The sequence below is a fragment of the Rhinopithecus roxellana genome, chromosome 11, assembly GCF_007565055.1.
Source record: "Rhinopithecus roxellana isolate Shanxi Qingling chromosome 11, ASM756505v1, whole genome shotgun sequence".
Classification (NCBI taxonomy): Eukaryota; Metazoa; Chordata; class Mammalia; order Primates; family Cercopithecidae; genus Rhinopithecus; species Rhinopithecus roxellana.
In genome coordinates this window covers 101,833,006-101,858,651 of record NC_044559.1, presented here as the reverse complement: position 1 = coordinate 101,858,651, position 25,646 = coordinate 101,833,006, and the positions used below count along the sequence as shown (strand labels likewise).

The following is a 25,646-nucleotide window of genomic DNA, read 5'->3' as shown; positions in this document are numbered from 1 at the left end:
CAAGGATTAAGAGTCCTTTTCAGAAGATGCCAGTGTTTTCTAGTTTACTTAAAAACTAAACTGACAGTGATATAATATGAAAAAACATTTTTTACAGTAGGGATCAGCCGAATATCCCTGTTTATGTTACATATTTCATGTCAATTGGTCACATAGTGGTGGACACTTTTAAAGCCTAAATACAATGAATGCTCTTGAATTTCTTACAAACTTTTTGTCACTTGTTAAGTAAAATAATAGGATTTTATGAAATTGGAAAGTGTTAAATGATAACAGTAGAAGGAAATAGCTAAATAATATGAGGATTTTCTATTTTGAAAATGTGATTTCTCACCCAAATAAAAATAATTTTGATAAATAGTACAGTGCTTAAAAGGTTAGCCTAGGATATGGGAGAGAGGGTGTTACTGTGATTAGATTTTCTAATCTTAAATATTGAAAATAAGTGAAAATGTAAGAGAATTTTTTCCTGTTTTTTTAATTAAGAAAATATTATTTGTAACTTCATGATGTAGATAGTGTAGAAATAAGACTTGCTTAAATTTAATATTACATTTTAAACTTTGAAACGTTGTTACAGATTGCAGTGAGTCAACCTGAAATTCCTCTTAGGAATTTCTTCAATATAGAAATTAACTCCTTAAAAGCCACTCCAAACCAAACATCTTGAAGTTTTTCCCTTGAGTATGTTTATTGTTATTAACAAGATGTTATATATTTTTAAAGACAATAAGAGAAAGGGGAAACACAATGATTTTGAAACGCCTGGGAATTTGTACTGTCTATGCCAAAAGCTTTGTTTTATGTGGAAATAATAACACAAATTACCCTGTAGCTAGAAAGATTTCTGCATGTGATACAGGTAACTTAGAAACTGAGTTGGTTATTAATTCCGTTTTCCAAACTATTTTCCAATTATTTAAAAAAAATTTTTATAGTAAAGCCACTGTGTTTTTTAAATGGTGGAATTTTGTTTTCATTTTCAAGTTTTTAGAACAGCACCATGAATATAAGACACTTGTATTTTATTTAATCTTCATCTACTTTGAAAATTAGTGTGATAGTCATAAAGAAATGTATACATTGTATCCCTATGTCCTTCCTCTTCCTCCCCTGGCTCTGTCCCTGTCACCCCCACCCAAGATACGAGTTAAATCCCATATATTAAAGGTATCTTCTTAAAGGAATGAAATGACCTTGGATTGACTTTTTAAAAAAATAAGTAGTGGAGATTTGGACTTGACTGCAAAGTAGGGTTTTGTGTAGCACTTCTTACCAACTCTTTCTCTACTCCCTTCCTCCGTGCTGCTCTCACCAAAGCTGTGGGACTTTTATTTGTGCTTGGTGCAGGGGTGGGGGTGAGAGTGCAAGGGGTGGAGTTAAAAGACCAGATACTTCCTGATCCTTTAAAATCCCGCTTAATGTGAATGAGCTAGACAAAAAGTGTACATTGAAATAAAAACTGCTCTCTTTAATAAGAAACAATACAGTTAAACAACAACAAAAAAAGGCAGGGGTAAATATGTTCTCCAACCTAGTTTACTGTTTCAAAAGCAATTTCTCTTTTTAAGCAGACATTTTTACACATATGCATATTTTATTACATCTCTTTTTAAAAGGTAAACAGTTGGGACTTAGTATACTCAAATATGTACATATCACATGTAGATCTAGTTTGTTCCTTTTAAATAAACACAAATACCTTATGGTGTACATAAAAACATTAGTTTGGCCGGGCGCGGTGGCTCAAGCCTGTAATCCCAGCACTTTGGGAGGCTGAGACGGGCGGATCACGAGGTCAGGAGATCGAGACCATCCTGGCTAACACGGTGAAACCCCGTCTCTACTAAAAAATACAAAAAACCTAGCCGGGCGAGGTGGCGGGCGCCTGTAGTCCCAGCTACTCGGGAGGCTGAGGCAGGAGAATGGCGTAAACCCGGGAGGCGGAGCTTGCAGTGAGCTGAGATCTGGCCACTGCACTCCAGCCCGGGCAACAGAGCGAGACTCCGTCTCAAAAAAAAAAAAAAAAATTAGTTTATAATATGAAAATTAATATTAATTGTCATCCTAGGACTCTGTAGTGATGACATTGATACATTGTATTGATGTGTGTTCCTTCATATTTTCAGGATACTATCCAGAAAATTATCATTAGAAATTCTTTTTTCTTGGCAGACTTTCAAACCTCTGGTTGAAAGAAGTATACCCAGTTCAGTCACTGCAGTAGAATTCCTTGTAGATAAGCAACTGGATTTTTTAACTGAAGATAGTGCCTTTCAACCGTACCAGGTAAGAAATTTTAGATTACTTTTTAAAATTTAACGGTTAAACTTTATTGTTATGCAGATATTCTTTAAACAATATTCTTTAAATATCATTTCATCTAACTTCTAGTTGTGCGGAAAAACCCAATGAATGCAGTCAGTCGATTTTGCTTATAGGATAAACGATTTATTTATTCAATTAACAATATATACTCAGAATCTACTATGAGCCAGGCAGTGTTCTGTTGCAAGGAATACAGAAGTAAGCAAAATAAAAGTATGTGACATTCTAAATAATGGTCATTATTAGAAAATAATTGGTTAAATATTAGTATAAATTGTCTTCAACTCTAAAGGTTAAGAATTGGGTAAATTAATGAAAATAAAATGAGATTAGTGTTTATGTATACGTATCAGTTTAGCATAATAGTTCATTTTTTTTTAAGGGGAAATTTTTTTAGATTGTCAGTAATTGAATGATTTTATTTATAAATTTTAGTTCATTACTGCAATTTAAATACAAATACATTTAATTAGGGAAACATTTTCCAGTTGACTATTAGATTTTAATTATATGAAGAAACTCATCAAAAGTATTAAGCTAAATATTTTTTAAGATTGTTGAAATTACCAGTTAATTTTTTCAGGTATAAGTAAAACTCACAGAAGTTTTTCTTTTGTTTTTTGTTTTTTGTTTGTGTGTGTGTGTGTGTGTGTGTGTGTTGTGTGTATGCTTTTTTTTTTTGAGATGGAGTCTTACAACCCAGGCTGGAGTGCAGTGGCGCATTCTTGGTTCACTGCAACCTCTACCTCCTGGGTTCAAGCAATTCTCCTGCCTCAACCTCCAGAGCAGCTGGGATGACAGGCGCACACCACCATGCCCAGATAATTTTTGTATTTTTAATAGAGACAAGGTTTCACAATGTTGGCCAGACTGGTCTCGAACTCCTGACCTCAAGTGATCTGCCCGCCTCGGCCTTCCAAAGTACTGAGATTACAGGCGTGAGCCACCACACCTGGCCTTCATTTGTTTATTTAGATTTTAGGTTGAATTAAATGTATATATTATAAGTTTCTTTTTACTCAGATGTTTTAAAATACTACAGTAATTGCATGGAAAGGATGAGTGAACCAGTTTAAATTTTTTCTAATGGAGTAAAAAGTTAATACTATATTATTTCAGACTTATTGCTGTTTTTCAAAAATAAAATGTAGAGCTATTATTTTCATGGAGAGAACAAGAGCTTGTGTTAATGAGGGGTGATTTGTTGTGCATGGAGTTGTAATACTTAGGGAATTAGAATAGTTCTGTTAGGTCCACCAAAATGAGATGGTAGTTCATTTAGTGTAAACATTATTTCATGTCTTAAAGTCTATATAGATGTGCTCTTGTCTTTCCATTTGATTTTTCTTATTTCTTTAAAGGACCTAGTTTTTTTTGTATTATTAGCTTTTGTTCTTTGTTTATAATATTTGCTTCATAGCAAATCACAGTTTAATAGTGGAGGTGTTGGAGCTTTTCCCTGGGGTTTTATTTTGTTAATTGTGAATACCATTTAGTTTACTACAGACCTTATCATTTCATTTCCCCCAGTCAGTTAGAGGGAGTTAGAGTAGGTGAATCTAGGTGAAATCAAAGGAACCTTCCAAGTCTTAATGTTTTAATTCTGTGGTTGTATTATTAGCGCTTTTGGAACCAAGTCTCAGCTTGGATTTGGTTTAGAGAAGTGAAATTGTTATGTAGAAATTACTTTTAAAAATAAACTCTTTCCAGGTGGCCTAAAACTCGACATGTTTTTGAAAATTATAATGATTGAAAGAATATGCTAGGGGGAGGGTGAGGGGGGTACCCTAACTTTTTTTAAAACAGTTTCAGAGGCGTAAGAGCTAAAGTCTTACGTGGTTTGGTGAATTGTATGATTGTCTCTGTTAGTAAGCTATTTAATCTGCTCTGCTAGTATATATACTAACTCACCCTCTGGCCTAGAAGGATGCCGTGTCTTCCAGAAGTGAAGTGATTGACTTGACATTTTAACCATTGTGTTTCTGAAAAACGTGAATTCTGAGTTCAAAGAAATCGGAAGGATATTACCATGAGAGCACTTGATTTAGGATCTAGCATACCTTAGTTTTAGAATTTCTTACGAATTTTAGACTAAGTGTTGGTTTATAGCAGAGCTTTTCTATGCACATTTTTTATAGTTAGGGTTTTTTAATAAGATCAGGTTATAGGTCGGGCACGGTGGCTCAAGCCTGTAATCCCAGCACTTTGGGAGGCCGAGACAGGTGGATCACGAGGTCAGGAGATCGAGACCATCCTGGCGAACATGGTGAAACCCCGTCTCTACTGAAAAAATACAAAAAACTAGCTGGGCGAGGTGGCGGGCGCCTGTAGTCCCAGCTACTCTGGAGGCTGAGGCAGGAGAATGGCGTGAACCCGGGAGGCGGAGTTTGCAGTGAGCTGAGATCCGGCCACTGCACTCCAGCCTGGGTGACAGAGCGAGACTCCGTCTCAAAAAAAAAAAAAAAAAAAGATCAGGTTATAAATATAAAAATATTTTCTCCCATGTGTATATGATAGACATTTGTCTTATTTTGAATGAAAATTTACTACAGATACCTAAGATGGTTAAATTTATTTATTTAAATAAATCTTGTGAAATACAGAAATGTTCTAGAAAGAAGAAAAAAATTAGAGTTTGTGTAATTAGAGTGGCGGTATTACCAGATTGATTATTTTATAACCAGTTGTCCAAGCAGTACATTAAATTCCTTAACTTCTTAAAATGGCAGCTGTTACTGGCATAAATTTTGTAAATAGTGCCTTGACCTATCTCAACCTTAGGGTAACCCTCTGTTAGTCAAAGGGAGTTTGGGTACACTTGAATAAGCTTTTTAATTGAGCTTTTTTCTTTCTCACTGTTTTAAAATTTCATGAGGCAATTTCTTTTGAATATGGATGCTAATTATCCTTTATAAACTTTTTAAGTAGGTGGGGGAAAATTCTCTTTGGAAATGGCCTTTGTGTGTATTATTTTTTAGTCTAGAGTGGTAGGTACGTGTAAGTTTTTAAACTTTCCACAAATGATCCTTTGTTGTGAATCTAATTAAATGTTTTCAGTGGGAATTCCCAATCTACCACCTTTCTCCTTGATTTCTCAGAATTTTATTCTGTAGTAGTATGTTTTTCTTTAGTTTCCTTTACAAGTTGCATAGCCTTATTCTTCATTAAATCAAAATGATAAACTGAGGTAGTGGTTAGGAAACAGATGAGTCAGGATTAATACAAGTCCTTTCACTTTTAAGTCATTGGTTTGAATCCTACTCTTTTCTCTGAATGATTTGAATGTATTGAATATCAGATAGCAAGTATTAAGTTAGTTAACCTGGTCAGCTTTTTTGTTTTTTTTGTTTGTTTGTTTGTTTGGTTTTTTTTTTTTTTTTTTTTTTTTTTGAGACAGGATCTCACTCTGTCGCTCAGGCTGGAGTGCTGTGGTGCAATCTCAGCTCACCACAACATCCACCTCCTGGTTTCAGAGATTCTTCCTGCCTCAACCTCCTGAATAACTGGGATTACAGGTGTGCACCACCACCCCCGGCTAATTTTTGTATTTTCAGTAGAGACAGGGTTTTGCCATGTTTACCAGGCTGGTCTTGAACTCCTGACCTCAGGTGATCCACCCCGCCTCGGCCTCCAAAATTACTGGGAATACGGTTGTGAGCCACTGCACCCAGCACTGGTCAGCTTTTTAGGTGACATTTAGTTGGCTATTTCAGGATGCAATTATTATAGATTATAGTTTTTAGTATTTTGGAAAGAAACATGACTAAAAGGAGAAATTGAACCAACATTTCCAGACAGTGTAATGGATATATATTAATTAGGCCACTGAAGCAACATACCCTGATATTGTTAAGTGTCTTTCTCCTTCCCTGTGCACACAGATAAGTTTCTACTTCCTCCTTTTAGGTTTCCTGATCATGCCTGGCTACACTTAACTTTCTTTGAAGTAGAGGGGGAAGGGAAAAGGGAGAGGAAGTAGTGGGGAAATCTGCAGGTTCTACTCTGTCTTTTAGCTGGCTGGGGAGAAGGAACAGAAAATAAATTACTGCTTCTTAAAGATACTTTTAATAGTTTTTTGTTAGTCGGGGCATGATGGCTCACCCCTATAATCCCAGCACTTTGAGAAGCCGAGGCGGGCGGATCACGAGGTCGGGAGTTCGAGACCACCCTGGCCAACATGGTGAAACCCCCGTCTCTACTAAAAATCCAAAAGAAAAAGGTTAACCAGGCGTGGTGGCAGGTGCCTGTAATTCCAGCTACTTGGAAGGCTGAGGCAGGAGAATCACTTGAACCTGGGAGGCAGAGATTGCAGTGAGCTGATATTGTGCCATGGCACTCTAGCCTGGGCAACAGCGAGACTCCATCTCAAAAAAAAAAAAAAGTTTTTGTTGTTGTTACTATAATTGCTGTGGTATTGTTCCTTTACTTTAGAGCATGATTATAGAAGTTCAAAAAAACTTTCCATTAAATTTTCATAACAGTTTTGATCACATTCACATAAAATTTTTGATAATGAAATGGAATATTTAACTTCTAGCATGATTTTGAAATCATTTTATCATGGATTTTGGCTACTGGCCATGCACACACCTACAGTTTTCAGGTTGGGGTTGCTTCATAGAGGATGTGGAAGAGACTATTTCTTACCTGAAAGTTGTACATATTCATTCCAACTAGCCTGGCTTGGTCTGGCTTGTTAGTCCAGTATTTTTAGGCATCACAATCCTCTTTGCTTTTAAATGTAATAAAGAAATAAAACAAAGGTCACTAGTTAAAACCGTTAGAGATTTGATACAGAGTGTGCTTGTCCAAAATTACACCCCATGTTTATCTTACAGTATATTAAAATTCATTGTAGTAATGAGGTGTTTTCCCTAAAATAAGGTAGAATCATAAATCCTAGACCTGAAGGAATGATTAGAAGCTCTGTATCCCAGCTACTCGGGAGGCTGAGGCAAGAGAATCTCTTGAACCCAGGAGGCGGAGGTTGCGGTGAGCTGAGATCACACCATTGCACTACAGTCTGGGCAGTAAGAGCAAAACTCTGTCTCAAAAAAAAAAAAAAAAGAGTTCTGTATCATAATGAGCTGATAAAGTTTAGAGATAAGACTATTAATACTACAGTTCTCTCATTGTATAGACACTGAACTACAGTACTTTACTAAATCCTAGATACAGTACTGTTATGCTGTGAAGTGCTGGTTGAAGGGAATGGGTAAAACAAACCTGAGTATTTTCTTAGTACCTGGACTAAAGATTGCTTAAAGACTTAAGGAGAGAAGAGTCATACATTGTCTAGTGAATTAATGTGTCTGGACTGTGCCATGTTGTTTATCTATTTCTGTAGTCTTTCAATGATAAAGTAATTTTTCCAGTTTGAGTCCATTTTAACCAATAATTCTTTCATCATTGATCATATAAATTTATTTGGTTGTGGTTTCTGAATATCCCTAAGGTAATTGTTGCTCAGCACATATGTTTTACTAAAAATAGCTCGAACAGTTGCCTAGGATAAGTTAGCAGTAGTTTAGGAAGTAGAGTGTACCAGAGACATGTGGTTTTTTTTTCTCCTAAATTTGTGTTATTGTCCTGTGGCATTTGGAATTGCTTCACAACCAGGGCGAAATAATGCAAGTAAGGTGAAATTTTAGCCGTTAGTCAGCCAAGGTGAACAATTTAACCCATTGTTTGGTTATTCTACGCAAATGTTATACTTCGTTGAATTACATATTTGACATAAGTGGTCCACTGACAAAGTTTGAAATCTTGTTGATAGAGGTTTGTTTATAAGCAGATTTATTTCTCAGGGTAATATGATATTGCTAATAGTTTACAGAAAAAAGTAAACAGAACTTCCTGTTACAGTTGCTTTGTATGGGGGAGAAGGGACTTGCTTTTTCAAACTTTACCTTCACTTCAGCTTATAATACAGACACATCACTTTAGATTGTTTTAAAACTGTAACATTTCTATAGTGTGAATGGAAATTTGACCTGGTACAGCATTTATTAGTATACTTACATAATTATTTTTGTCCTACAGTTCCTTTCAGATTTGTTATTTTCCTGGTATCATGTCACTGCTCTAGCATTACTTTTTACCAGTTTCATGGCTCCCTGCCAGTTGCTTAATGCTTTTTAAAAGTTGATAAAAATATTGTGAGTAATGATCTTTATTTTATTTTCAAGGAGTTTTTCATCTGTGATAAGAAATGACATAAAAAAATGATTTCCTTGAAGTAGACTGAATTTAAGGAGCCTGAAGTAAAAACTTCAGAAATACAAAGATAGCAGAAGTCAGTAGAGACTGAAGTGGTTAAAGAAGTCTCATGAAAGAGATAAAACTTAATGGGCTTCACTTGAATGGAGATGGAAGTCTAAGGATGAGGTGCGGTTGGTGGAGTGGTTGGTGGTGGCGGTGGTAATGGTAATGCAGACATTTGCCAGGAGGAACAGCATAATGAATGATGAGGAGGCATTTTAAGGGACAGGAGAATGTCAGCCTAGCTAAAGAAGAGAGTTTATGAATAGAGTTAATGCTGGATACACATGGTGTAGGGTCAGACAAAAGAGGAAAAAGATCACTAAGCATAGTTCTCAGGAGAGTAACAAAATTATCTGTGTAACAATGGCATGTTGGTTATTGTAAATATCAGAAGCAGCTAATTGATTGGGTCTTTACTAGAGCCTTTTGTTTTAGACATTCATTATAGCATAATGGTTAAGAGCATGAATTTTGACACCAGTTCAAGCAAACTTAGTTTCAAATCTTTTTTTTTTTTTTTTTTTGAGACAGAGTCTCGCTCTGTCGCCCAGGCTGGAGTGCAGTGGCCGGATCTCAGCTCACTGCAAGCTCCGCCTCCCGGGTTTACGCCATTCTCCTGCCTCAGCCTCCCGAGTAGCTGGGACTACAAGGCGCCAGCCAACTCGCCCGGCTAGCTTTTTGTATTTTTTAGTAGAGACGGGGTTTCACCGTGTTAGCCAGGATGGTCTCGATCTCCTGACCTCGTGATCCGCCCGTCTCGGCCTCCCAAAGTGCTGGGATTACAGGCTTGAGCCACCGCGCCCGGTCGGTTTCAAATCTTAGCTTTACCATTTGCTAGCTATTTGACATTGGGAAAGTCTCAACTGCTGTAAATAAATGGTTTTCTCAACTATAAATACTGTCTACCTCAGGGTTGTTAGGAAGATTAAATGAAATGATACATTAAAGAGTTTATAATACAGAAACTGCTCAATAAGAGACATATTGTAAATTCCCTTTTCATTAATGGTATCTTAAACCTTTTTGGTGGATATTTGAAACTCCTTTCTCTTCCTACCATTCACACACTCATTGACTATTTCTTTGCCACCATCTGCTGCTTGCTTTTAACAATCTTTCTTAGTAGTCTTCCCTAGAACTCTTAGCATTTTTTTCTCCAGCTGGTGCTAAACAAACTTTTTCAACTCTCAATATAACCCATAGACAGTGTATAATAGAATATGTTTTTGTAGTAGTGTTTTTTCTTCTCCCCCTTTTTATGAAGAATAAGTAGGTAAGGTTTCATTGTGACTTCTTAAACTATTATTGTAAGAAAATGACATTAGAAAAGATGAGTGCAAAACCGTATTGTGGTGTTATCCTTTACAGCACACCCTTAACCTTTTTTCCACAGGGAGAGTCATGTACTCTACTTGTGACTGATAGTTATTTTTCTCTCAGAAAGTAGAAGTGATTATTCAATAAGGTACAAAATTCTGCGTCGAACACATTCCTAGTTAGTTACTCTATGAGTTTTCATATGCATCTCCCTTTTCCATTTCACTTTGCCTTCATTTTAACATTTGATTAAAATTTAGAGGTGCCGGCCGGGCGCGGTGGCTCAAGCCTGTAATCCCAGCACTTTGGGAGGCCGAGACGGGCGGATCACGAGGTCAGAAGATCGAGACCATCCTAGCTAACACGGTGAAACCCCGTCTCTACTAAAAAAAAATACAAAAAACTAGCCAGGCGTGGGGGGGGCGCCTGTAGTCCCAGCTACTCTGGAGGCTGAGGCAGGAGAATGGCGTGAACCCGGGAGGTGGAGCTTGCAGTGAGCTGAGATCTGGCCACTGCACTCCAGCCTGGGCGACAGAGCGAGACTCTGTCTCAAAAAAAAAAAAAAAATTTAGAGGTGCCTTGTTGACGTAAAATGAGAATAATTATAGCATATATACTGTGCCGAAAGTATTAAAAATACGTAACTGTTAACTGACTACTGGTAGATCATTGACTTGGTAGGATGAGCATCCATGGGCAGGCATAGCCTGGGGGTGGTCTAGGAGATGAGGCCAGAAGAGGAAACAGCTATTTTGTAATATTTGGCTTTATTCCATTTCAAGTCAAAAGTGACAGCTTGCAGTAGTAGAACTAAGCTGAAGCCTTGATAGTAGGATGGACAACAAGAAAAGAGGAACCAGCAGCTAAAGCAGAGTGAATATACTTCCTTGTTTTTTAAAAAATATTACTATTATTATTATTATTTTTTTTTTTTTGAGACGGAGTCTCGCTCTGTCGCCCGGACTGGAGTGCAGTGGCCGGATCTCAGCTCACTGCAAGCTCCGCCTCCCGGGTTTACGCCATTCTCCTGCCTCAGCCTCCCGAGTAGCTGGGACTACAGGCGCCCGCCACCTCGCCCGGCTAGTTTTTTGTATTTTTTAGTAGAGACGGGGGTTTCACCGTGTTAGCCAGGATGGTCTCGATCTCCTGACCTCGAGATCCGCCTGTCTCGGCCTCCCAAAGTGCTGGGATTACAGGCTTGAGCCACCGCGCCCGGCCTAAAAATTATTTTTAATATAAAGTTGCTTTATAATGTTTTAATATTCAGTAATTTTGCTCTGTATTCTATTTAAATATTCCATTACCTACCTATATTATTTTATATAGCTGTGATTTCAAATATAGTAATGAAACATGCTTGTTAAGGTCCCATAAATTACCCCAGTACATATCTGTTGCTATTTTTTTTTTTTTTTTTTTGAGACGGAGTCTCGCTCTGCCACCCAGGCTGGAGTGCAGTGGCCGGATCTCAGCTCACTGCAAGCTCCGCCTCCCGGGTTTACGCCATTCTCCTGCCTCAGCCTCCCGAGTAGCTGGGACTACAGGCGCCCGCCTCGTCGCCCGGCTAGTTTTTTTTGTATTTTTAAGTAGAGACAGGGTTTCACCGTATTAGCCAGGATGGTCTCGATCTCCTGACCTCGTGATCCGCCCGTCTCGGCCTCCCAAAGTGCTGGGATTACAGGCTTGAGCCACCGCGCCCGGCCGATATTTTAAAAAGGAGCTCTTCATTTGTAAAAATTGGTTGCAAAACTTGATGTGTTGAAAATGTATCCTTGGAGTTCGGGAACATGTTATTTTGACTGAAATTTGGCCCAAGAATGAGCTATTCTGCAATATTCAGATTAAAAACATTTATAAGTCACTGCAGTAGTTCTTTCCCGGTCCGAAATCTGCTGTGATCATATGCTGAAAAATCTGCCAGTCTCCTTTTAAATTTTCATAGCTGCTGCTATGAATTTAAAGTATGTGAAATTATGCTTGTAGACTCTAAGCCATCACTAGTTACCATTGAGAAAGATTTTCTGGTTTCTTTTTTCCAATGAAAATAAATCATGGGATTGATTTATTCTTTTTCTTAATTGCATAATCTTACTGAAACATGGTCATATTATTTAAAATCTCAGAGTTTTGTTCCTCAGTATAATAATAATATTTTATTAGAATTAGAATTTAATTTTGGGAATTTGATAATTCCCAAAATATTTTCATGTGCATTATTTTATTTCTAATGTTAGCTTTATGAAGAAAATAGATTGTATTATTTTGTGTAATGCTTTCAGGATACATATTAATTTATTAATTCACTCAACTCTTTGAGAAGTCTAACTTAAAATGAGAAGGAAGCAAAATAGAAACTATGTAAAGTAGACTAAATTTTAAGAGTGTGATTATTGTGATGATACAGCAGGCAATGTCATGGTACATCCACAGCGAGAAAGTACAGCTGAACTTTACTCAGACTGGAAATGGGAACTAGAAAGTCAGGAACTCAAGTCACATATTCCCTTTTCTCCACACCCCAGAATCTCCTTTTTTTGACGGGTTTATTCTCCTAACTCATAGGTATTGCTTCTCATAACACTAGTTTTCATTTGACTTATGTGTGTCAGTATCAATTCACCTACCTGTCCCCACTCCTTTACAAGACCTTTTAGATCTAATATTTATGTTTTCTACTAAAATTACAGATGGCGTAGGGGAATGAAACGTTGAAAAGAAGAAATAAATATAAGGAAGAGAATATGTGGTAGTAATTTTCTATGGTAGGTGGAGAAAGTGAGGTTTAGCTCAGCTGTGACTTGGCATCTAGGTTCACACAGCTTGTGATAGTCAAAAAAGAACCTGGGTTGGGTGTGGTGGCTCACACCTGTAATCCTAGCACTTTGGGAGGTCAAGGTGGGAGGATTGCTTGAGCCCAGGAATTTGAGACTGGGTAACATGGGAGAACCCCTGTCTAAAACAAAATAAAACTAGCTGGGCATGTAGTGCACCTGTGTAGTCCCAGCTACTGGGGAGGCTAAGGCAGGAGGATCACTTGAGCCCAGGAGGTTTAGGCTGCAGTGAGCCATGATCTCACCACTGCTCTTGAGCCTCGGTGACAGAGGGAGACCCTATCTCATGAAAAAAGAGGAGAGCTGTGCAGCATAGTGGCATACACCTGTAATCTCAGCACTTTGGGAGGCTCAGGCAGGTGCATCACTTGAGCCCAGGAGCTTGAAACCAACCTGAGCAGCATGGCAAAACTCCATCTCTACCAGTACCAAAAACAAAACAAAACAAAAAACAAACAAAAAAACTTTCGTTGGGCACCTGTAGTCCCAACTACTTGGGAGGCAGGGATGGGAGGATTGCTTGAGCCCGGGAGGTCAAGGCTGCAATGAGCTGAGATCCTGCCATTGCAGTCTAGCCTAGGTGACAAAGTTAAGACTCTTGTCTCAAAAAAAAAAAAAAGAAAGAAAGAAAGAAAAAAGAAAAAAAACTTGAACTCAAAGTTTTAGATTATAAGATATTATTTCTGTTACACTGCCTGCCTTTGTGAGCCATCCAGTGGGAAGTGTCTCCTATTTACATATCATTCTCTTTCGTGTGGCACTTTTTCTTATAGTTAGTATCTTTCCTAAATAAAAGACTAAGTTTTTCCTGAATTTTACTGCCTGTACAACTTCCCCTAGATTTTGCATACAGTGGCATCACGCTGCACTCCAAATCTGTGCATTATTTTCAGATTCATTTGTTCCTTTGGCAGATAATCCATATTAAAATGTTTTCTAGTCTCTGGTTTTTTTTTCAGCTGTCTAGTTTTTGTTTTTTGTTATTTTTGTTGTTGCTGTTTTTTGTTGTTGTTTTTTTTTTGGTTGTGCATATGGGTATTCTGAATACCTGGATTTGCTCAAAGCTAAAATTCAAAAATAAAATACTTTAAAATGAAGCCCTTGTCAATCTCTTGCCAGAATAGTTGTCTCTAAAATTCAAGTCTTTCTGGGCTTCAGACTAAAAACAAAACAGTACTGGTCCTTAGTAAATGATCTGGATTGGCGGTCATTAATTCATATATTTAAAGGACAGCTGTGTTATATTCAGAACTAGAAATACCTTCAAAGAACCTAGAATCTAATGGGGGAAACACACATAGAAGAACAAACATAAATATAAGCAAAATGTAGTAAGTAGAAGAGACCAGGGAAGAATAAGGAATTCATTCTGGTTGTAGGAGAGATGTGGAGGTATTGTTAGAATTAGAGTAGGTGACCCCTGAGTTACATGAGGATGAATATAAATTAGCTAAGCCACTAGGACAGCAAGGTTGGTTAAATACATGAAGTCAAGGGAATAAGCAGAATGCCTGTTGAATGGGTTATTTACATAAACCCTAACCATACCATCTTCCTGGAATGTCGAAGTGGTGACTAGATAGGGAACCTTTTTAACCATATTTAGTTGGGTCAGCCATTGACTGGTCTCACCCTTATTGAGTAGAGGAATAATGAACATTTGTTAAAAGGAAACCAACAGTGAAAATTAAAATTTTAACCATATAAGTTTACAATTCAGTGGCATTAAGTACATTCACAATTTTGTGCAATGATTACCACTATCCATTTCCAGAACTTTTTCATCATCCTAAACAGAAACTCTGTATTCATTAAACAGTAACTTCTTACTTCCCAATTCTGCCTTCCCTTAACCCCTGGTAAACCTTCTGTTTTACTTTGTCTGTGAATTTGCCTATTTTAGGCACCACACATAAGTCAAATCATGTAATGTTCATCTTTTTGTAACTGGCTTGTCTCACCATAATGTCTTCAGGTTTTATCCATGTTGTAGCATGTGTTAGAATTTAATTTTTTATGGCAGAATAATATTCCATTGTATGTATAAACCACATTTTTTAATCCATTCCTCTGTAGATGGATATTTGGGTTCTTTCCAACCTTTGACTATTATGTGAATAATGCTGCTATAAACAGTGGTGTACAAATGTCTGAGTTCTTCCTTTCCGTTGTTTTGGTTACATACCTAGGAGTAGATTGCTGGGTCATACAGTAATTCCATATTTAGTTTTTTGAGGAACAGCCAAACTTTTCCACAGTGGAAAACCATCTTTTGTTCCCACCAACACCACACAGGGGTTCCAGTTTCTTCCACGGCTGCACCAATACTTGTTATTTCTTATTTTCTTGATAATAGCCATGCTAATGGGCGTAAAGTGGTATCTCTTTGTGGTTTTGATTTGCATTTCCCTAATGATTAGTGATGTTGAGCATCTTTTTATGTGCTTTTTGGTTATAAATATATCTTTGGAGAAATGTCCATTCAAGTCCTTTTCCCATTTTAACATTTGGTTGGGGTTTTTTTGTTGGTGAGTTGGAGTTCCTTATATATTCTGGATTTCAATCCTTTACCAGGAATATGCTTTGGAAGTATTTTCTCCCATTCTGTGGGTGGCCCTTGTCTCTCTTCATAGTGTTAACATACAATTGTTTTTTATATCAAGTCTAATTTATCTGCCTTGGTTGTCTGTGCTTTTGGTGTTATATCCAAGAAATTACAGCCAAATCCAGTGTCATGAAGATTTTCCCGTCCGTGTGTGTGTGTGTGTGTGTGTGTTTTCTCAAACTGTTTTATAGTTTTTGCATTTTGTTTTAGACCTTTGATCCATTTTGACATTTGGTTTTGTTTTGTTTTTTGAGATGAAGTCTTGCTCTGTCACACAGGCTGCAGTGCAGTGGCGCAATCTCAGCTCACTGCAACCTCCGCCTCCCGGATTCAAGCGATTCTCCTGCCTCAGACTCCTGAGTAGCTGGGATTACAGGCGCCCGCCACCATGCCCAGCTAATTTTAGTAGAGACTGGGTTTCACCGTGTTGGCCAGGCTGGTCTCGAACTCCTGACCTCAGGTGATCCGCCCACCTCAGCCTCTCAAAATGCTGGGATTACAGGCATGAGCCACCGTGCCTGGCACAGTATTACACTGTATTTTTAAAAAATGAGGTTGGGCGTGGTGGCTCACGCCTGTAATCCCAGCATTTGGGGAGGCCGAGGTGGGCGGATCATCTGAGTTCAGGAGTTCGAAACCAGCCTGACCAACACGGTGAAACCCCGTCTCTACTAAAAATACAAAAAAGTTAGCTGGGCATGGTGGCGGGCACCTGTAATCCCAGCTACTTGAGAGTCTGAGGCAGGAGAATCGCTTGAACCTGGGAGGCGGAGGTTGCAGTGAGCCGAGATTGTGCCACTGCACTGCAGCCTGGGTGACAGAGCGAGACTTCGTCTTAAAAAAAGAAAAAAAAAAAAGAGTATAATATAAGGGTCCAGTTTCATTGTTTTGCATGTGAATATCCAGTTTCCCCAGCACCACTTTTTGAAAAGTTGTCCTTTCCACATTGAGTACTCTTCCCACCCTTGAAATCAGTTGACCTTTTGTGTAACAGTTTGTTTCTGTGCTCTCTGTTCTGTTCCCTTGGTCTATATATCTGTCCTCATGAAGATATCACACTGTTTTGATTACTTCTGGTCCCTTTTTCTCTTTTCCCCACTTTTCTATAGCTGAATAATTTGTTCAAATGATTGCTCACCCTAAGATAAATCATTAAAGTGTACTATTCTGTTTTGATGAAATTTACTGGAATACCAGATCAATGTCTTGAGTATAACTCCTGCCTTGTAAATTATTAGGCATAAGATCTCCCTTGTAGGGAAAGTATGTTTTTAAGATTTGAGGAAAAAGAAGATCCTGTGATTGCTGAACTATAACATCGTCATTCATTTATTGCTATGTACCAGTCACTTTGCTCTAAATGTGAACTCAAAGACAGATAAAATACTTAATTCTCTTTCAGATCATAAATTTAATTACAGCAACATGCCAGAAGTTCTGAAATCGAGCTGTATGCATAGTAATTTGCAGTATAGAATCAGCTGATGGGGGAATATCTTATGATTGCCTGTTTTTATTTCTCAGAAGACTAGGGTTCTATAGTAGTGTTTCTCGGTAGAGTGCTGTGTTAGGGTTCTCCTCATACAGAACCAGTATGGGGTGTGGCAAGTGGGCTTGTATATATGTTTGTGTATAGAAATTGAGAAAGAGGAGATTCTTATTGATTGGCTGTTGGAATTGTGGGGGCTAACAAGTCCAAATTCCACATGGTAGACCAGCAGGCCAGTAGTTCAGGCGAGACTTGATGCTGCAGTCTTGAGTCTGAAAGGCAGTAGGAAGGCAGAATCCATTTTTCCTTGAGAGACCTCAGCCTTTTTTCTTAAGGCCTTCAACTGATTGGATTAAACCTATCCATGTGTTAGGAATAATCTACTTTACTCAGAGTCTGCTGGTTTCAATGGTAATGACATCTAAAAATACTTCCAGAGCCACATCTAGAATGATGTTTGACCAGAACACTGGGCAACATATCCTAGTCGAGTTGACACTTAAAATTAAATCATGGCTGCTATTCATATTTGATTCTTAGTTTTGTCATGCATTGTAGCATGGTGGGAATTTGTACCTCTGACGTAGCAAATAAAATGCCTTTGGCACGTTCTTCCAGTCATTAATGGATATCCCTGAACCATTTCCCATCCCCTTTCAGCCTTTATTTAGAGCCATTGGGATAGATATAGGTTAAGACAACTGGGAAAGTGGGAACCTTTATTTATTTTCTTCGAGATGAAGTCTTGCTCTGTTACCCAGGCTGGAGTGCAGTGGCACGATCTTGGCTCACTGCGACCTCCACCTCCTGGGTTCAAACAATTCTTCTACTTCAGCCTCCTGAGTAGTTGGGATTACAGGTGCACACCACCACGCCCGGCTAATGTTTCTATTTTTAGTAGAGGCGGGGTTTTACCATGTTTGGCCAGGCTGGTCTGGCTGGTCTTGAACTCCTGACCTTGCAGTCCGCCCACCTCAGCCACCCGAGTGGAAGTCTTTAAAACAATCTTGCCAAGTTGACCGAGAAGTGGGCAACAGACAGCACAGTATTTATGTGGCATACCAGGTGCTTTCAGCATCCTAAATATGAGAAAGTGTAATATCTGTCTTTCCTTTCGGAATGGTTATAATAGTTCTGCTTCCTCCTGAGTCTTTAGATACTATGGTGTTTTCTCCTGGCTGTCCACAATCTCCTTTCAATCCAGTCTAATTCCAGATCAAATTCTTCTAATTGCTTCTTCAAATTGCTTCACTAAAGTATTCTTAGCTGTCTAGACCTAGTTATTTAATAAAAGTTGTTAATTATAAATGAGGAATCTTTCACATTTGCACTTAAATAGGAATAGTGATATATTCCATTGTATCTGTCAGTTGTGTAAAGTAATAAGGGATTTTTAAAAATAAATGCAAGGCACAGTAAAAATTCACAATAACAACAAAAATACCCAATGCTTTTTCAGATACTGTTTGCCTGAGAGTCCAGTACAATATATGGAACTAATTCTCAATTGACAGCCCTTTTCCCATTTGCCATTTATGGAATAGCCATTTTTGTAAATGTTGAATTCTGTATAACAAGGATGAATCAACAACTACATATATGAGGTCTCTTTGTATCTGTAAAGTCTTCGAGCTAAAAGGCCCAGAACATCCAGTATGTGAACTTCAAAAACGCAATACCTAGGCTAGTTGTGGTGGCTCATGCCTAGGCTGGTTATGATGCCTTGTGCCTGTAATCCCAGTGCTTTGGGAGGCTGAGACAGGAGGATCACTTGAGACTATGAGTTCGATACTAGCCTGGGCAACATAGCGAGAGCCTGTCTCTACAAATAAAAATAAAAATTTAGCCACACGTGGTGGCATGCACCTGTAGTCCCAGATACTCGGGAGGCTAAGGTGGGGGGATTGCTTGAGCCCAGGAGATGGAGGCTGCAGTGAGCTATGATTGTGCCACTGCACTCAAGCCGGGGTAACGGAGTGAGATCCTCTCCCTTAAAAACAAAAATAAAAGCAAAAACATCATACTTAACCCACCTCCAAAGGATGAGTTTTTAACCTGTTTCTCTCATCTCACATCCATATCATTTTTCAAGGTCATTAAGTTCCATCACATATTAACAGTTCCTTCCAGTGTTTGACAAAACCTCGTGTTAAGAATTTTTCTTAATATTTGTTGCATAGATATCAGTCAGGAAAATTTACATCAGTTGGTAGCATCTGCTTGGCATGTTAGTGTTGGGAAGCATTGTGAGGCTCTACCCTGGCTAAGAGTGTGCAGTTAATTAGTGATACCCACTACCAGCACTATAAATGAGTGTTGAACTCCTGATTTGTTTTTATTAGTCTTGATCACTTCCAAGGTATCTTTTCCTCATTTTGTCTTATCTATAAATACATGTACTTATCTATATTTATATTTAAACATTTGTTTGGCTTGGTGCAGTGGCTCAAGCCTGTAATCCTACCAGTTTAGGAGCCAAAGCAGGAGGATCACTTGAGGCCAAGAGTTCAAGACTGCCTGGGCAACATAGCAAGACCCTGTTTCTACAAAAAATAAAATCAGCCAGGCATGGCTAATTTTGGTGTGTGCCTGTAGTCTCAGCTACTTGGAAAACTGAGGTAGGAGGATCACTTGAGATCCAGGAGTGAAGCTCCTCCCAAAGTGCTGGGATTACAGGCATGAGCCACCACTCCTGGCCCAATACTTATCTTTTCTTTATGCCATAAACAAATTATTCTCTTCCACCTATTTGGAAATACACAATAGATTGTTGTGCTGTACAGTCACCCTACTGATCTATGAACCATAGGTCTTATTCTATCGAATTGTATATTCATATCCATTAATCAAACTCTGTTTATCCTCCCTCCCCCAATCCTAACAGGTCTCTGGTAACCACTAATCTACTCTCTATCTTTAAGCATCCGTTTTTTGTTGGTGTTGTTTTGTTTTTGCTTGAGACGAAGTCTCACTGTGTCACCCAGGCTGGAGTGCAATGGTGCGATCTCACCTGACTGGAACCTCCGCCTCCCAGGTTCAAGCGATTCTCCTGCCTCAGCCTTGTGAGTAGCTGGGATTACAGGTGCCTACCACCACGCCCAGCTAATTTTTGTATTTTTAGTAGAGACAGGGTTTTACCATGTTGGTCAGTCTGGTCTTGAACTCCTGACCTCAGGTGATCCACCCGCCTTGACCTCCCAAAGTGCTGGGATTACAGGCGTGAACCACCACGCCTGGACAAGCATCCGCTTGTTAACCTCCCCACATATCAGTGACAACATGTGATACTTGTCTTCCCATCCTTTGCTTATTTCATTTAACATAATGACCTCCACTTCCATCCACGTTGTGGCACATAACAAGTTTTCATTCTTTTTATGGCCAGAACAATATTCATTATGTATGTATACCACATTTTCTATATCATTCAACCATTGATGAGCACTTAGGTGGAGTCCATATTTTGGCTATTGTGAATAGTGCTGCAGTAAACATAGAAATGCAGCTATCTCTTATATATATTGATTTTATTTCTTTTGGATATGTGTCCAGTAGTGGAACTGCTGGATCATAGTTGTATTTTTAGTTTTTTGAGAAGTTTCCATGTTATTTTTCATAATAACGCTACTAATTTACATTTCCATCAACAGTGTACGGGTTCCCCTTTCCCCACATATTTAACAGTGTCCATCATTATTCCCTGTCTTTTATTTATTTATTTATTTTTTGAGACGAGGTCTCGCTCTGTTGCCCAGGCTGGAGTACAGTGGCACAATCTCAGCTCACTGCAACCTCCACCTCCTGGGTTCAAGTGATTCTCCTGCCTCAGCTTCTGTAGCTGGGATTGCAGGTGCCTGCCACCGCACCCGGCTAATTTTTGTATTTTTAGTTTAGATGGCATTTCACCATGTTGATTGCTTTTTCTTCGGGGATCTGAAAGCTTCCCTCTGTTAGCAACTTGACCACCATGTTGGTCAGGCTGGTCTCGATCTCCTGATCGTGTGGTCCACCTGCCTCGGCCTCTAAAATGCTGGGATTACAGGTGTGAGCCACCGCGCCTGGCCTTCCGCTAAATTTTTTAATAAAAATGTTTAATTGTGGTAAAATGTACTTATCCTGCTTCAACCTCCCGAGCAGCTGGGATTACAGGCACCCGCCACCACACCCAGCTAATTTCTGTATTTTTAGTAGAGACGGGGTTTCACCATGTTGGCCAGACTGGTCTCGAACTCCTGGGCTCAAGTGATCCACTTCCCTTAGCCTTTCAGAGTGTTGGGATTACAAGTGTGAGCCACCACGCCTGGCTGGGAGATTTTTTTATTAAGGCTTTGATCTGTTATTTGTTACTGGTTTGTTGAGGTTTTCTTTTTTTCCTGGTTCAATTTTGGTAGGTTGTGTGTCCATGAATTTATCTATTTTTCTGGGTTTTTCAATTTGTTAGCTTGTATAGTTGTTGATAATAGTCTCTAATGAGTCTTTGTATTTCTGAGGTCTCAGCTTGTCTTTTTTTTTCCATTTCTAATTTATTTGGGTCTTCTCCTTTTTTTCCTTCAGTCTGGCTAAATGTTTGTTGATTTTATTTATCTTTTCAAAATCCAGCTTTTCATTTTTTTGAAGTTTTCTTCTTTGTGTGTATGTTTTTTGTTTTTTGGGTTTTTGTTTTGTTTTTTTTAGTCTCAGTTTATTTCCTTTCTCACTTTTATTATGTCCCTCTTACTACTAATTTTGGATTTGGTTTGTTCTTGCTTTTGTAGTTCCTTGGAGTGCATTGTTAGGTTGTGTATTTGAAGTCTGCTTTTTTAATATAGACGTCTATTGCTGTAAACTTTCCTCTTAGTATTGCTTTTGCCATATCCCATAGATTTTGTGTTTGATTTTCATTTTTTTCAAGAGATTAAAAAATAATTTCTTTAAGTTTCTTTATGTTTTCAGGAACGTGTTGTTTAATTTCCATGTGTTTGTGTGTTTTCAGAGGTTTCTCTTGTTACTGATTTCTAGGTTTATTCTGTTGTGGTCAGAAAAGATAGTTGACATACGATTTCTGCTTTTTTGAATTTGTTGAGGCTTGTTTTGTGGCCTTATATTATCTGTGTATTTGATTTCACCAGTAGCTTTTATATTTTCAAATATTTTCTTTTTGTACATTATTGTTTGTTTTTCTTTCTGATTGAAGAACTTGTATCTTACATTCCTGTAAGATGAGTCTGGTGGTGATAAATTCTCTCAGGTTTTGTTTCTTAGGAAAAAAAAAATTCTCTCTCCATTTTATTTGAAGAACAGCTTTGCTAGAGACAGTATTCTTGCAGGCCAGTGTTTTTGTTTTGTTTTGTGTTTTATTTTTCTTTTCATCACTTTGAAAATGTTGTCGCCCTCCCTTCTGACCTGTATGGTTTCCATTGAGAAGTCTGTTGGGAGCCAGATTGAAGCTCTGTATTTTTACTTTTCTCATGCTTCTTTTAGGATCCTCTCTTTGTTTTTGACCTAAAGTTTTCTGTTATTATTTCTTTGAAAGCTTTCTACTTTCTGCTGTTTCTCCACTTCCTTTTAAATACCGGTAATTCTTAGATTTGTTCTTTTTAGGTAATTTCGTATCTGTCTTTAGGTTATCTTCATTTCATTGTTGTTTTTCTCTTCTCTGACAGTATTCTTCAATAGCCTATCTTTGAGCTCACTGATTCTTTCCTCTTTTCATTCTGATGTTGAAAGCCTCTGATAGGGTTTGCCTGTGTCCGCACCCAAATCTCATCTTGAATTGTAGGTCCCACAATTCTCACATGTCCTGGAAGGGACCTAGTGGGAGGTGATTGAATCATAGCAGTGTGTCTGTTCTTGTGGTAGGGAATAAGTCTGACGAGATCTGATGGCTTTAAAAAGAGGAGTTCCCGGCCAGAAGTGGTGGCTCATGCCTGTCATCCCAGCACTTTGGGAGGCCAAGGCAGGCATATCACCTGAGGTCAGGAGTTTGAGACCAGCCCAGCCAACATGGTGAAACCTCGTCCGTACTAAAAATACAAAAATTAGCCAGGTGTGGTGGCAGGTGCCTGTAATCCCAGCTACTTGGGAGGCTGAGGCAGGAGTATTACTTGAACCTGGGAGGCAGAGGTTGCAGTGAGCTGAGATCCCGCCATTACACTCCAGCATGGGGGACAAGAGCAAGACATCGTCTCAAAAAAAAAAAAAGAGTTCCCCTGCACAAGCTCCCTCTCTTTGCCTGCTGCCATCCATGTGAGACATGACTTGTTCCTCCTTGCCCTCTGCCATGATTGTGAGGCCTCCCTAGCCATGTGTAACAAGTCCATTAAATCTTTTTCTTGGCCGGGCACGGTGGCTCAAGCCTGTAATCCCAGCACTTTGGGAGGCCGAGACGGGCAGATCACAAGGTCAGGAGATCGAGACCATCCTGGCTAACACGGTGAAACCCCCGTCTCTACTAAAAAATATAAAAAACTAGCCGGGCGAGGTGGCGGACGCTTGTAGTCCCAGCTACTGGGGAGGCTGAGGCAGGAGAATGGCGTAAACCCGGGAGGCGGAGCTTGCAGTGAGCTGAGATCCGGCCACTGCACTCCAGTCCGGGTGACAGAGCGAGACTCCGTCTCAAAAAAAAAAAATAAATAAATAATAATAATAATATTTTTTAAAAAACAAGGAAGTATATTCACTCTGCTTAGCTGCTGGTTCCTCTTTTCTTGTTGTCCATCCTACTATCAAGGCTTCAGCTTAGTTCTACTACTGCAAGCTGTCACTTTTGACTTGAAATGGAATAAAGCCAAATATTACAAAATAGCTGTTTCCTCTTCTGGCCTCATCTCCTAGACCACCCCCAGGCTATGCCTGCCCATGGATGCTCATCCTACCAAGTCAATGATCTACCAGTAGTCAGTTAACAGTTACGTATTTTTAATACTTTCGGCACAGTATATATGCTATAATTATTCTCATTTTACGTCAACAAGGCACCTCTAAATTTTTTTTTTTTTTTTTTGAGACAGAGTCTCGCTCTGTCGCCCAGGCTGGAGTGCAGTGGCCAGATCTCAGCTCACTGCAAGCTCCACCTCCCGGGTTCACGCCATTCTCCTGCCTCAGCCTCCAGAGTAGCTGGGACTACAGGCGCCCGCCACCACGCCTGGCTAGTTTTTTGTATTTTTTTTAGTAGAGACGGGGTTTCACCGTGTTAGCTAGGATGGTCTCGATCTTCTGACCTCGTGATCCGCCCGTCTCGGCCTCCCAAAGTGCTGGGATTACAGGCTTGAGCCACCGCGCCCGGCCGGCACCTCTAAATTTTAATCAAATGTTAAAATGAAGGCAAAGTGAAATGGAAAAGGGAGATGCATATGAAAACTCATAGAGTAACTAACTAGGAATGTGTTCGACGCAGAATTTTGTACCTTATTGAATAATCACTTCTACTTTCTGAGAGAAAAATAACTATCAGTCACAAGTAGAGTACATGACTCTCCCTGTGGAAAAAAGGTTAAGGGTGTGCTGTAAAGGATAACACCACAATACGGTTTTGCACTCATCTTTTCTAATGTCATTTTCTTACAATAATAGTTTAAGAAGTCACAATGAAACCTTACCTACTTATTCTTCATAAAAAGGGGGAGAAGAAAAAACACTACTACAAAAACATATTCTATTATACACTGTCTATGGGTTATATTGAGAGTTGAAAAAGTTTGTTTAGCACCAGCTGGAGAAAAAAATGCTAAGAGTTCTAGGGAAGACTACTAAGAAAGATTGTTAAAAGCAAGCAGCAGATGGTGGCAAAGAAATAGTCAATGAGTGTGTGAATGGTAGGAAGAGAAAGGAGTTTCAAATATCCACCAAAAAGGTTTAAGATACCATTAATGAAAAGGGAATTTACAATATGTCTCTTATTGAGCAGTTTCTGTATTATAAACTCTTTAATGTATCATTTCATTTAATCTTCCTAACAACCCTGAGGTAGACAGTATTTATAGTTGAGAAAACCATTTATTTACAGCAGTTGAGACTTTCCCAATGTCAAATAGCTAGCAAATGGTAAAGCTAAGATTTGAAACCGACCGGGCGCGGTGGCTCAAGCCTGTAATCCCAGCACTTTGGGAGGCCGAGACGGGCGGATCACGAGGTCAGGAGATCGAGACCATCCTGGCTAACACGGTGAAACCCCGTCTCTACTAAAAAATACAAAAAGCTAGCCGGGCGAGTTGGCTGGCGCCTTGTAGTCCCAGCTACTCGGGAGGCTGAGGCAGGAGAATGGCGTAAACCCGGGAGGCGGAGCTTGCAGTGAGCTGAGATCCGGCCACTGCACTCCAGCCTGGGCGACAGAGCGAGACTCCATCTCAAAAAAAGAAAAAAAAAAAAAATCTTTTTTCTTTTGTAAATTTCCCAGTCTGGGGTATGTGTTTATCAGCCATGTGAAAACAGACTAATACAGCCTCTAATGAAATGTTTGGCTCAGCAAATATGTTTCTCAATTCTAAGGTTTTTGTTTGATTTTTAAAAATTATTATTTCAATCTCTTTGTTATATTTCTCTCATAATTTTTTTGTAATCTCTTTTTTTTGAGACAGAATCTCACTCTGTTGCCCAGACTGGAGTGCAGTGACACGATCTCTGCTCACTGCAAACTCCACCACTTGGATTCAGATTCTCATGCTTCAGCCTCCCGTATAGCTAGGATTACAGGCACCTATCACCACCCCCAGCTAATTTTTGTATTTTTAGTAGAGATGGGGTTTCACCATGTTGGTCAGGCTGGTCTCGAACTCCTGACCACAAGTGATCCGGCTGCCTCAGCCTCCCAAAGTGCTAGGATTATAGGTGCGAG

General features: G+C 39.0%; 1 protein-coding gene across 8 annotated transcripts in view; it reads left to right on the top strand.

The window, feature by feature from the left end:
- Positions 1–25,646, top strand: part of JMJD1C (jumonji domain containing 1C) — a 370,899-nt gene that overhangs the window by 268,078 nt on the left and 77,175 nt on the right. For all 8 annotated transcript variants that reach the window (XM_030941211.1, XM_030941213.1, XM_030941210.1 and 5 more), the window contains one exon: positions 2,176–2,289. Coding sequence is in view for 2 of the 8 variants with exons in the window: in XM_030941210.1 (XP_030797070.1) it covers positions 2,176–2,289 (114 nt within the window). In the remaining 6 variants the exon portion in view is untranslated. The remainder of the gene's footprint in view (positions 1–2,175; positions 2,290–25,646) is intronic.